At 37.1% G+C, this 13703-nt stretch overlaps 1 protein-coding gene across 2 annotated transcripts in view; it reads right to left on the bottom strand.

The window, feature by feature from the left end:
• The window catches only part of LOC126251958 (phosphoinositide 3-kinase regulatory subunit 4), a 209624-nt gene that overhangs the window by 35353 nt on the left and 160568 nt on the right, over window positions 1-13703 (bottom strand). For both annotated transcript variants that reach the window (XM_049952721.1, XM_049952722.1), the window contains exons 21-23: window positions 13192-13384; window positions 7195-7410; window positions 6771-6868 (exon numbers count right to left, since the gene is read on the bottom strand). In XM_049952721.1, coding sequence (XP_049808678.1) covers window positions 6771-6868; window positions 7195-7410; window positions 13192-13384 — 507 coding nt within the window. The remainder of the gene's footprint in view (window positions 1-6770; window positions 6869-7194; window positions 7411-13191; window positions 13385-13703) is intronic.

Here is a 13703-nt window from a genome sequence, read left to right as displayed (position 1 = left end):
AAATAGTGCCATCCATGGAGTTAAACAACAATTTAATGAAGACTTTCTAAATGATAATAGTGTTATTATCATCAACTTAATGCTCAAGCAATGAACTAAGAATAAATAATACCTTCTATGACCACAAAGAGCAGTACAAATACACTTTTCAGAATACAAGAGTTCCCAAATTTACAATACATTAGATTTTTACAAACAAGAACATCCATCCTCAGTCAGTGTCAGATGTTATGACTTCAAACTCTGCCAACACAAGAGTGATAACAGTTTACTTATGGCAAAAATCAGATTGCATGTAGGAAGGAACAAGAAAAATAAGAGAAAAACCCATTAAAGCAGAGAATATTGTAGATCAGGCTTAAGAGAAAATCAGAGAAAGTATAGAAGCAGCTGCTCAAGAAGCACTAGGTATACGCATTACAAGGCAAGAGAAGAAAACAAACAGAGCACCATGGTTTCACAAAGAGATTACAGAAATGTGAAAAAAAGAGGTGTGTCTATTTGAAGTATAAAACAATCAAAACACATGAGGCTTATGAAGATTACAAAAGGACTCATAATGAGACAAAATTACTAATGAATCATTTTTAACAGGAACAGTGGGAAAACTTTCTTAAAAATTTAAAACATTACTTCTACGAGTTGCAGAAATAAGTTTGAAAAATGATACGACAGCAGATAAGAAAATTAAATGAAATGTTGAAAGTGAATGAGGAATCATGGGTTAAACATTTGACAGGGTATAAAACAAAAAAAAAAAAACACCAGCAAATGAAGAGATATTAGATTTCATTATACAAGTAAATGATGATTTAACTGTGTAATGTGCAAAGGTAGAAGAAGCTGTGAATCTGTTAAAAAAATAGGAAGCCTCCAGGGAACGATAGGATCCCAATGAATTACTGAAGTATGGAGGATATCCTCTAATGGAACAATTAACCTGGTTGGTTAACACTGTCATAATAGGTAATAAAATTCCAAATAAATGGAAAACTAGTAATACAATTCTTACGTACAAAAAAGGAGATATGAAAGACCCTTCCAACTACAGAGGGATAAATCTACTGTGTTCAGTTCTTATACTCATAACAAAAATAATAGGAAATAAAATAAAAAGCATTACAACCGTTGCAGAAAAGCAGTATGGTTTTAGATCTGGTAGTCACACACAGATGCAGTATTCATTCTTAGACAGGTTGTAGCACTGAATACAACATACTATATTATCTTTGTTTTATTGATTTATAGAAGGCTTTCTATAGGAATCAGTTAACAGATGTGGTGAACCTGCACCACAACTGGGGATTCCTTCCAATATAATAAAAACAATTGAAGATATTTATTCCAACAACTAAATCGACGTGAAAATTGATTCCATGTTAACTGTATGCATAGTAGTTAACAGTGGTATTAGACAAGGTGACATTTTGAGCTTGCTACTTTTTAATATAGTCATGGATGAGCTGATATAAAACGTATTGGCTGGTATTGGTTTATAAAATGAGGGACAAAGAAATAAAAATGATTTGTTATGGTAACGATGCAGTTCTGTTGGCAAACAGTGAAGATAGCCTGCAGAAACTTTTAAATATATTTATCGTGGCAGCCAAAAACCTAAATATGGTCATATCCACTTAAAAGCAAATGTGTTACTTCATCTGTGGAACCAATTAGCTGAAAATTGGAAATGGATGGAAAAATTATTCAACAGGTAATGACATTTAAATATCTTGGTACTGAACTGTCCAGCAGTGGAAAAGTCGAAAAGAAGGTTAAAGAACAAGTAGCAAAAGCCAATAAAGTGGCAGGGTGTTCAAACGATACTATTCGAAAAAACAAACAATGAAAAATCTAGGATGAACTAATGACACCATTATGAAAGGGATAGATTGCTATTTACCATACAGCGGAGATGTTGGGGCGCAGATAAGCACAACAAAAAGTCTGTTTCACAAGTAAGCTTACAGGCAAAAGGTCTTCTTCTGAATTAGATTAGACAAGACAAGGCAAGACAACCCACACACACACAGACACACACACACACACACACACACACACACACACACGACCATTGGCTCTGGCTGCCAGGGCCAAACTCTCCAGTCTGGCCTCGGCAGCCAGAGACAGTCACCGTGCGTGCGTGCGTGTGTGTGTATGGGGGGCGGGTTCTTATTTGGGAGAAGGCCTTTTAGCTGAAAGCTTACGTGTCTAACACTCTTTCTGTTGTGTCTATTTGCAACTCGGCATCTCTGCTATATGGTGAGTAGCAATCTATCCTTTTCATAATATTTCAATTACTTGGAAAAACAAGCATATAGGGCAAAATGCAAAGGTAAGAATATACAAAACAATAGTAAGACCTATTATGACATACACAGCTGAGACAAGATTGGAAACATCAAAAACAAAAACACTTTTGGAAACCATGGAAATGAAAATACTGTGAAGGATTACAAGGAAGACACTGCGAGACTGATAGAGAGAAGTGAAAGAAAGAATTAGAAAATGATGTGAAGTGGGCTCTATTAATGAGTGGGTACTGAAGAGAAAGCATGAATGGAATGAGCACAAAGACAGGACGGATGAATAGAAGATCATACAAATCACGAGAAATAAATTACCAGCTGGCAAAAGAAGTACCGGATGTTCAAGAAAAAGAGGCATGAAACCTCAGGGTAGACTGAGGGGTACTGAAGAAAACAGGATTTAGCCTAGCAAGGAAGCAGGAAGAAGAAAAAGAAAAAGAAGAAAGTTATTTTAAAAATTCTTAATGTTAATTTCTAGAGTTCAAAGTTCTGTCTCAGTCTTATGTTACAAACATCTTTCTTGAAACAGAAGAGATATATGTGAAATTCAGTTTCAGTTTTACATTGCAATGTTGTCATCAACATCATCATTCATTACATCCACTCCTGCAGACTTCTTTGAGCGGTATGATCTTCAGTTACAGGCATCCACGTTGATCCTGCATGTTTTCGAATTTCATCTACCTATCTATCATCAGGTTATCACCTCTGTGTTTTGCTATATTCTGAAACCCAGCAAGGTACTTCTTTCATTCACCTATGATCAATTCGACTAACTACATGTCTCCCCCATCAGCTCTTAATTTTCGACAGTCATATTTATGTCTTCATCTTTAGTTTGTTCTCTGCTCCATTCAGCCCCCCTTACATCACTGCTGGGAAACATTTAGTTTTCAAATGGATACCCCCCCCTCCCCCCCCCCCCATAGTTGTAGCAGTGGGATTTGGTGTTATTTATCAGTTTTTGTAATTCTTTGAACTTTGTTTTTAATTTCATACTTTACAATAAGGGCTGCACCTCAATTTCCTCTCTCATCTGTTCCTGTGTAATACAATACATTATAATTCTATTTTTTTTATAATTATCATTATGTTTCTGATAACTCTACTGTATCCAATTTAACTTCATTTAGTTCTTCTTTTAATTCCACTAACCTAGCTTTTGCTCTGAAAGTTACACAATTTATTGCTCCTACCTAAAAACAAGCAGACGTTTTAAGGTTCATGTTCTTGTTTATTTAGGAAAACTTAGTGTAGGAATTTGTGAGTGCAGAAGAATTTGTCCTACAACTACTCCTTGGGCTCCCTTAGTCCACCACATTCAATACTATTTCACCACATCCAGAATACCAACTTCCAAGGATCTTCCAAGTTGCCTTAGGAACTCTGACATTCCTATCCATTGCACAGAAGTCTGGCAGGGCACACAGAATTTGATGAGTCATACTGAAGTATGAGCTGGTGAGCACCCCATCCATATTTATTCCCTACAGTGTGATCTGTCACGTTGATTTGGGTGCTAAAGTTGCACACCGATTGACTTTCTTGTACAATGAGAACTACCCTCACTAAGATGTAATGGAAGGGCTATCCCTACAGACCTTAGTAGAGTCACTTCTACAACAATTTTGGTGAGGACAACTACATACAGAAATGAACTCAAATGTCTTGCACATTCAAAGCTGTTAACCCATGGTCCAGTGGTCTTTGTTGATACTGTGTAAATAAAATGTAGTTAGGCACAGTAGGCACTTTAAACATAGTACCATTGCAAAGATCTAAGACTAAAACAAAACAGTGAAGACTATGGGAGATTTTTATTCTCATGAGGTCATGAGGTGGCAATTGCAATTTCACAGTCAGACATCTACTTAAGGGGGGGGAGGGAGAGGGGGGGAGGGGGAGGGGGAGGGGGAGGGGGAGAGAGAGAGAGAGAGAGAGAGAGAGAGAGAGAGAGAGAGAGAGAGAGAGAGAGACCGAAGACTTTAGTTGTGTAGACCATAAAATTCCCTTTGGTAAACAAAATTACTATGTAATATGAGCGGCCCTGCTATTTATCAATGCTCCCATGTAGATATTAAGCTGACAATAAAAGAAAGACTGCAGCTATTTGCTATAACTGTAAAAGAGTCAGCTTTTTTTTCCATTTATCGTTTTTTTTTTTTGTGCCCCCCCCCCCCCCCCCCCCCCGAGTATCAGGTTTCCTGTTTATTCATCAACTATTGTAAACCTGGCAATGCTTCATAATTGCTAAATATGTATCGGAATTGGATACACGTACTAATATCCCTCTTCCCCATTTCTATCCCTCTCCTTCTCCCCCCCCCCTCCCCCCCTACCTTTGTCCATCTCCTCCTCCTCCCCTCTATCTCTGTCAATAGCCTTCCACTTGCTCCATGTACATCTCTTATCCCACACACACACTATTCATCTCCTCCTCCGCCATCTCTTCGTCCATATCCTCCTTCCCCTTCTTTATACCCATTTCCTTCCCACTTCTCTATCTCCTGCTCTCGCTCTCTCTTACCTTATTTATTGTTATTGCAAACAGAACCTTGACTGAGAATAGAAGTCAAAATGAATGATCAGTTGAAATCATTAGTAAGTGGGATATGAAAGAGACCTTTCCAGTTGCTGGATCTGTGAGGATAGTAGCTATAATGACAGTATTTCACATGGTTTTAATCTATGAACAGGCAGGATTATAAAGTTAGTCATAAACACAACTATCAGGTTTTCTGTTAAAAATGAATGCAAAAAGGAGAACAAACCCGCACATTATCACATCACAGCTTAGCATGTTCTTTCTTGCAGCCAGTTTAAAAGAAAGTTTATTGTAATTCTTATTCGATTTGCCTCCAAATGGCTGTCTACACTCTTTGCCAGTCTCATTGACTCAACAGTCATGTAGATAGTCTGCGTTGCATGGCTGCCGACTGATATTTCAACACTCACTGATGGCATTTTTTCCAAAGAAATAAACCAAGAACTGAAATCAATTGAATGTTTGCAACACATCAGCTTACCATGAACTGAAATCAATTCATCTTTGCAACATACCAAAGATATGATCACCACCAACAACACACTAAAATGTCACTCTCAATTGTATTCTTTTTTGCAAAATATCAGTATTCAATGCGGAATTTGTTGTGCATGCATGAAAACATGTTGAGAGCAGAACTGTCAAACTGTACATAACATTTATTCTTCTTTTTTTTTTTTTTTTATGAAAACGTGTGACAGCAGAACTGTCAAACTGACTGTCACATTTCTTTCATTAAGATTTTCATATCAAAATTCCATCAAAGTTTCCAACTTTTCCTGTGGATTTTCCAAAAATTGTCTCTCATACATACCTTGTCCTGGTAATTATAAACCATACAGATTTATTTATTCATCCTTAGACCATTCAGTACAACAGTGTCGTCAGACATGTCAGATTCATTATAAAAATAATATATACATATATAAAATTTAAACAAAGTAGGATGTTTGGCTTGGTGGCTCAACTGGGTAAGTGGCACATTACAAATCCAAAGGTCACAGGTTCATTCCGGAAAGTACAAGGTTTTTTCATATATTTATCACTTCTTTCTTCTCTGGCAGTGATTTGTTAACATGAAAAATGAAAAGCTGCTGTGTGATGTGAAAAACCCTCGATCCCTTCTCCCTTTAGTCAGTTCAAAGGTTGGAGGAAGGCAAGACCATACCATCTCCAAAAGGCCAAAAAGTAAAGAACAGTGGTTTCAAACCAATCTTTGAGTTTTCTCAATACCACAAAGTTTATTATCACTCACACGAATGGTGACATGGAGACCAGTGGAACAAACAAGCAATTATATGTGGTTGGTCATGACAAAGTTCATATAGTGAACAGCTGACCAGAAGTGTGATAAATGCATCCAGAGTGTAGTCCAAATAAAGAAACAAAGAGGCAAGGTCAAGTTCAGAACAATCAAACACAAGTTTCATATCATAAATGAGAGAGACTGACAAGTAGCTAGTTGTATTATTTATCAGCAGAAAATTGTCAGCAACTACACCCATCTCTCATGTCAGCTGAGTTTTCCAACCTTACAAAGGACTGCGTATCAACCTGAAAGCTACAGAGGCTAAGGATCTCTGAGAGTCTCTTTCGATACTCAGGCTGGGCAGAGAATCTGAATCACTGTCAGATACAAAAGGGTTAACAACAGTTTCACTTTTATCGAGTATTATCTACTGTTACTTTGCACATCCCAGAGTCATATGTAAACATTGCACTCATAAGAATGTAAAGCAACAACAAAATTTAATAAATGGTGGAAAACAGAAAGATATTGTCAGATATATTGGACATAACATAAATTTCAGAACAAATATAGAAACAAAAAACTAGTGGAATGTTTAGTTGGCAATTAGAAGTTTCCATATCAATATCACTGTTAGAAAGTTCAATATAAAAATTCTAAAAGAACAAACCTGAATCAAAGTAATTCATATCAACAGCACAGCCATCTTCTTGTAAATCAAGCTGCCGAGACTGCAGCACAGTCATCTTGTTGCTATTAGGTTCAACCCTACAAGATAAAAGAATTAAAATTATTGTAGTGAAATACTTATCCAGAATCTTACAAACAGAATGTAACCTAAGTTTTTCACAATTCTGAAAATCTAACTATTATGAAGCAATTTTAAAACTGTAAAAAATTTAGTGTTCATTTTTAGCAGTCAAGTCAGTAGCCACATAATTGATGATAAAACTGGTAAATATATGAACACAATTAAAATTATTTAATTTTTTCCTTACAAAATTAACGCATATTATTCACAAAAACATCAACATCTGTTGTTAACCATTAGCCACCAACAGTAGCTAAAAAATAATTAGTAAATTAATGCATACCTTAAGACAAAAATTGCACCAGTTTGTGAAGCAGATCCTAAAGACTGATTGCCCTCACATACAGTGAGACCGACAAGGGGGCCCGCTTGTCTATTGTAAACTTGCCGTGAGCGATTAGCAATATTTCGACCTTCCATTTTGCCACAGTCCCAAAGGCGAATGTAGCCATCTGCTGAACAACTTGCAAACAGTGTAGTCTCTGGTATCGAGACCAACCTGTGAATAAGAGTACAAAATAGAGACATCTGCAAATTGTGAATCATAACACAGAGATAGGAGGTGACTTACATTTCACTGCCACAGTTCAGTCTTCAGATGGACAACTTAACTATATACATAGCCAATGTCAGTGTAGTTCATACTATTATTGTCTGCTCATTATATTTTCCTAATATGTTCTGCTGTGTATTTGGAGATGTTTGACAGAGATGTAATACCAAAATTTCAAAAGCCGAATAAAAACCTCTACAGAAAATGACATCCATTAAACTTTAAATCTTACTGTTGTAATGAACTCATCACACACATTTTGCCACTTGGATAAGGATACTAACCCCAAGATAAATGTACCCTTGGCATGAAATTCTCTAGGATAGCATGTTTGCAACAAGCTACATTACTATCAAGAACTGCTTCATGAAATCTAGGTTTCAGGTTGGAAAACGAAAAAGAAGCTGACATTGGGTTTCTCACAAAACAGAAAAGTTCAGTTGACGATGATGTTTGGTTTGTGGAGCGCTCAACTGCGCAGTCATCAGCAACTATACAAAGTCCAAATTTTTACACAGTCCAATTTTTTTACACAGTCCAATCTAGCCACTGTCATGATTGATAATGATAATGAAATGATGAGGACAGCACAAACACCCAGTCCCCGGGCAGAGAAAATCCCTAACCTGGCCGGGAATTGAACCCGTGACCCCGTGATCCAGAGTCAGCAATGCTAGCCACTAGACCACAAGCTACGGATGGAAAGTTCAGTACTCACATTTAAAGATTATGTTAACTGACAACAGTGTGCTGATTTACAAAGATGATAAAGAGCGTTTTGGTTTATGAGCATAAGACAGTGATATTGAAGAGAATATTATAGATGGTTGTTCTGGTGATGAATTAATATCCTTTCCACAAAGAACCAAGTAGGTTTAAATATGCTAGACAGAGAATAGTCTTCCTTCAATTTTCAAAGTATACTGATCAGTCAGTTTTTGATTAAATAAGCTTGAAATATACTTTAAAATCCCAAAGCACACAAAAAAGAGAGCTGCTAGATTTCTTAAAGTAAGTGCATAATTATAAATACCTGTTTTTAGATAATTACATTATAACTTGTTATATTATTTCCTAATTCTGCATGTATTTGATATCCTGCCTCTTTTCTTAAACCTCTATAAAGTGAGTGGTGTGCAGGTTAAATACTGATTAAGGGAAACCTCAGTAAGTGAGAGAAGACATTTCTGAACCTTTGTAATGGAGAAACCAAATGAATGAGAAATTTCTACAATCGGTAAAAAAATCTTGGATCCTCGATTATGATTTAACAAAAGGGAAGCACAGGGAAGGAAATCACACATTCCTTTTCAAAGGAACCATCTCAACATCTCCCTTAGGTGATTTCAAGAAGCTATGCCAAATATACATGAATGGCTAAACAAGGATTTGAACTGTCATCCTCCTGAATGGAAGCATAAGGTTGTTACTGATCATGTAAGGACCCTAGTGACGCTGGATACACAAATCATGATCAGAGTACTTGCAGATGAGGTTAAAATCAGTACTGGATTCATTCATTCCGTTTTAACAGAATACTTGAGCCTCAGGAGGATCTCAGAAAAATTTATGCCAAAGTTGCTAACATCTACTGGGCAGATACAATTTCATTCGGAGATCACACAGTACATGCTAGACACTGTGAAATTAATCCCAACTTTCTTAACACAGTTATCACTGGTGATGAGTCCTGGGTTTGTGGATACAAACCACAAACAAAGTTCTAGTCATCACAATGGAAGCATCCGTCATTCCTGAGACCCAAAAAAATAATACAGGTCCACAGCAATGTGTAAGACATGCTGACCATTTTTTTTTTACTCCAAAGGCTTGGTCAATGCCAATCAGGAGTACTACCAAGAGGCTCTATGTTGCCTTCACAAAGCAGTGAGACAGAAATGGTCAGACTTGTGGGCAGCAGTCAGTTGGCACCTCCATGAAGATATTGCACCTGCTACTAGTTCTCAATTAATTCAGACTTTTTTGGCAAACACAACAAGGTTGTGGTTCATCAGCCCTCCTATTCCCCTGACCTACCACCAAGGGATTTCAGACTTTTTCCAAAACTGAAAAGGGACCAGATTTCAGAGCAGGGAAGATGTTATGCAGAATTTGATGGAGCAGCTGCATACCATACCAAAAGAGGTTTCCAACGATGCTTTCATCAGAGGCAGCGGCATTCGGAGAGGTGTGTAGAAGCTAAAGGGGATTACTCTGTACTCTGAAGGTGAATAGTGTCAAACAATTGTATGTGAATAAAGATTGACTTTATAAAACACAGCTGGATACTTTTTGAACAGCCCTTGTATTATTACATTATACTAGATTTTTGAAGATACAGCAAAATATGGAGGATTTCTTTTGTAGACCAGCTGATAAGACGGTAAGAGAAAAAAAAAGATGGTTATGAGATAAAAAGAAAAATCATCAAAATGGGCACTGTTAGAATTAGTAGATTGTGAAGGACAAGAAGAAGAAGAAGAAGAAGAAGAAGAAGATGATGATGATGATGATGAAACAGCCATAAAATTATAAAAAAGAAAAACTGAAGAAATTGAATAAAATGGCAGAAATTTATAGGAGAGGAGAGAGGGACAGGTGCTGTTTGACAGGAAATTGGCTCAAAGGTAGCTGGGTTGTATAGAGAATAGTCAATACTATGGTCCTCATTTGAGAACAGCAGAAAATATTATCTTGGTTGACAAGATGTAACCTTGTTAGCAGAGTACCAAATGCTACTGTTTCGGTGATCATTCATGCATAAAACAATGTAAATGGTTACATTATGTTGACTGTAAATTGAGTGACACATGTGGGAATATTTATAAGGAAGTGTGTTTTTTGAGCATTTTGGTAAGTTTCCAATTTGTACAGTCACAACAGACAGGCCCTAATTTACACTGATTATAGATACCCCCATTCTCTATTTACAAGCAGTTTTTTCATTGTTTTCTTATTAGTTGTTTCATCAGAATAATGGCAAATGCAAGACACTGGCAATTGAGCTTATCTTCATAACTACCGCAACGGAGAAAAAATAGGTGTAGAGCCTGAACATATCATTAATAATGAATAATCCTCAATTCTGTCAGTTAAGAATCGGTAATGCAGTTGTGTTAGTTGCTGCAATCCATGCAAGGATGTGGACGAGTGACGCTAGTGCACTGCCACTGTTGTAATGGAAACACCTATTCCACCAACAAAAACTGGCAAATTTGTCTTTGTGTTCCCAAACAGCATTGCTACATTTCTTGGCAGTCACTGGTAGATACCAAGGATCTGGATTTCGAGAAACAGTAACATGGGAAATTGTTTATGAACACTTAATATACAAACAATGCTCACTAAATGAATAATGAAATGTGTTGTCAATTTGTAATGTGAATGAAAATTCTATCTATGATGTGAAGCAATGGGCTGGAATATATTTTTCATGGCATAGTAGTGAATTGGGGAGGAAGCTACATTAATCCTTTTTGCTGCTGCCTGGGGTCTCATTGCTATCGTAGTGTCAATTTGAATCAGCAATTGTTCTGTTACCACGTCAAGACAGTGACCTCCTTGAGCACACATGATCTGTGTACATGAATCACTGAACTCCTCTGAACAGTTTGGGGAATTCTTTTTAGAGTGGAGCTGCACAGCTGTAAATTATCATTTACAGGGTTACAATTATTGAACTGTTTGAAATTAAATTGTCATAACTTCTGAACAGTTTGTGTTGGGACGTTCAGACTGCAAAGTTGGCCCTGTGGCAGGAAATTAAATCGTCATAACTTCTGAACGGTTTGTGTTAGGACATTCAGACTGCAAAGTTGGCCCTGTGGCATGAAGGTAATTAGTATGCGCATTATTGCTTGGTTTAGCACTGAAGCCCACTTTCATTTAACTGGGTTCGTCAATAAGTAAAATTGGTGAATTTGGGGGACTGAGAAGCTGCATTTCACCATTGAGAAGTCTCTTCACCCTCAATGGGTGTCTGTGTGGTGTGCAAAGTCCAGTCACAGAGTAATCGGTGCAATATTCTTTGTTGGCATGGTGACTTACAACGGTACGTGAAGGTTTTGAAAGGTGATTTCACCCACATTATCAAAAGTGACCCTGATTTCGACAAGATATGGTTCATGCAAGATGGAGCTCAACCCCATTGAAGCAGGAGAGTGTTTTACGTCTTGGAGGAGCACTTTAGTGACCACATTCTGGCTCTAGGGTACCCAGAGACCACTGGCATGGGCCTCAACTGGCTGCCATATTCTCCAGTTCTGGACACGTGCAACTCCTTTTTTGGCAGAGTAATAACATCAAAACCATTTTTGAGGTGAAAACAGCCATTCAGGAGGTCATCAACAGCATTAGTATAACAACACTTCAATTGGTCAAGCAGAATTTCACTATTCGTCTGCACCACATCAATGCCAATGATGGCAGGCATATCAAACATGTCATAACATAAATCCAAATATCTGTAGTGACGTTTACATGTTCAATAATTGTCACCCTGTACCTTAACTTCTCATTTTATTTTCTTAATGAAAAAGCCCCAAGTGCAATAACCGCTTCAAAGAATTCTTGCGACTGTAATGCTGTCACGAATGTTCCTGTAAACCTGTAAATTCCTCTACGATGTGACATTAAATGCAAATTCTAGATTAATGTTTTCGGTCATTCAATAATTGGATCCTTCTTCTAATTCATTTCATAGGTGGATTTCACAACACTGGATTTATTATTTGTAACTGATCTATAGCAGTAACATATTGATTGGGTTACTTTTCAAAAGCACTACTGAAACACTCTTTGTATTGACTTCTACTGCTCTCAGAATAGAATCTGCACCAGTTGGTGCCCAATAAAACATTAGTTAGCATTTTGCATAACCTCATCATCACTTCCAATGTGGCACACCATAATTCTCTTTCCAGGACCAGACAGTGTTTAAATCCCACTATTTCAGCCATTCCACTCTTAAGCAATTACTTAGAGATAATCATATTCATTTTTATATGCATACAGAAGTTTTTGATCCTGTTATCCAAACTTTCTGGAATGATCTGCACCACACCAAATCTCATCGGTGTAATAAATAGTCCTCTTTGTATAGGATCAATATTTTTATTCCCCTCAATAACTTTCAGCCTTTTTTCTGCTATTCAATTAGTTTCAATCAGCAGAAGCTTTTAGTTGAACTTTTTGAATCTGAAGCTCAGTTTCCAGACAACATGTCAAAATGTTATTCACTCGAAAAATGACAGCCTTCTACCTCATTTGCTCACTATTCCACATTGAAGCACGGACTTCCCACACCTGTGAAAACTCATCTAATACTAACTTCTGTCATCTATCAGAACCTTCTTTTTTACAAAAAGAAAAAAGAAAAAGAAAAAAAAAAAAAACACTTGAAGATTCTCAAAATATCTTTGAAATGCATTTAACCATACTTTTGCTAATACTGAGAAAAATCAGCATTTTTCTTTACTGACAGTGATATGGAACCACTTCATTTTGGCCTTATAATAAGCAAACTCTCTCATCAATGTATGATATTTACATATCAAATGAAAGAAGAAACTTCCCCGATTTGGAAAAGGTGTGTACACTGATGCTTACTATGGGATGAAAGCAGGGGTCAATATTTATGAAATGTATAATCGTTATGCATCTTAAACTACTGACTTACACCTTGTTATTATATCACACCATGCCCTATCAGAATCAGTCTCCTCTCACCTGTTGACAGCACCACGATGCTCATGCAGATGTGCTACAAGTGCACCCCGCAGTCTCCAGGTTGGAGGTAACAGTGGTGGTTCCCATACTTCCTGCTCGTCAAGTTGTTCACGTCCCTGAAGTGCTACACGGTGGAGTTCCTGACGCCTTGCTGTCAACTGTCGCAACTCCAAACGGCAAGGTGCACATCGATCTGTGAAACACGTTTGTAGTGTGTTTTATCCAAGAAATGGATGAACATGATTAGTACTTTTACACTGTAAATGCCGTAGTTTCTATTAGATGAAGTGATGTACACATTAATTAAATGACAAATTGCTGCAATGTTGACTCATTTTGGTGAATGCATTATTTGGCAACTGTACAACTACACAAGCAAATATTCTAGATGTATAGTTTAATTTCGAGTTAATTACTCCAGTGCAAAGACAGATATTTGTGTTGAATTGTCTGCAATGTCACAGGATGAAGGCAAATAGGGATAGTTCAGAAAAACTGAAAAAAGTTCCAAA

The sequence above is a fragment of the Schistocerca nitens genome, chromosome 4 (genome assembly GCF_023898315.1).
Source record: "Schistocerca nitens isolate TAMUIC-IGC-003100 chromosome 4, iqSchNite1.1, whole genome shotgun sequence".
NCBI lineage: Eukaryota > Metazoa > Arthropoda > Insecta > Orthoptera > Acrididae > Schistocerca > Schistocerca nitens.
The sequence above is the reverse complement of the archived record's forward strand: the minus strand, read 5'-3'. Positions and strand labels throughout refer to the sequence as shown.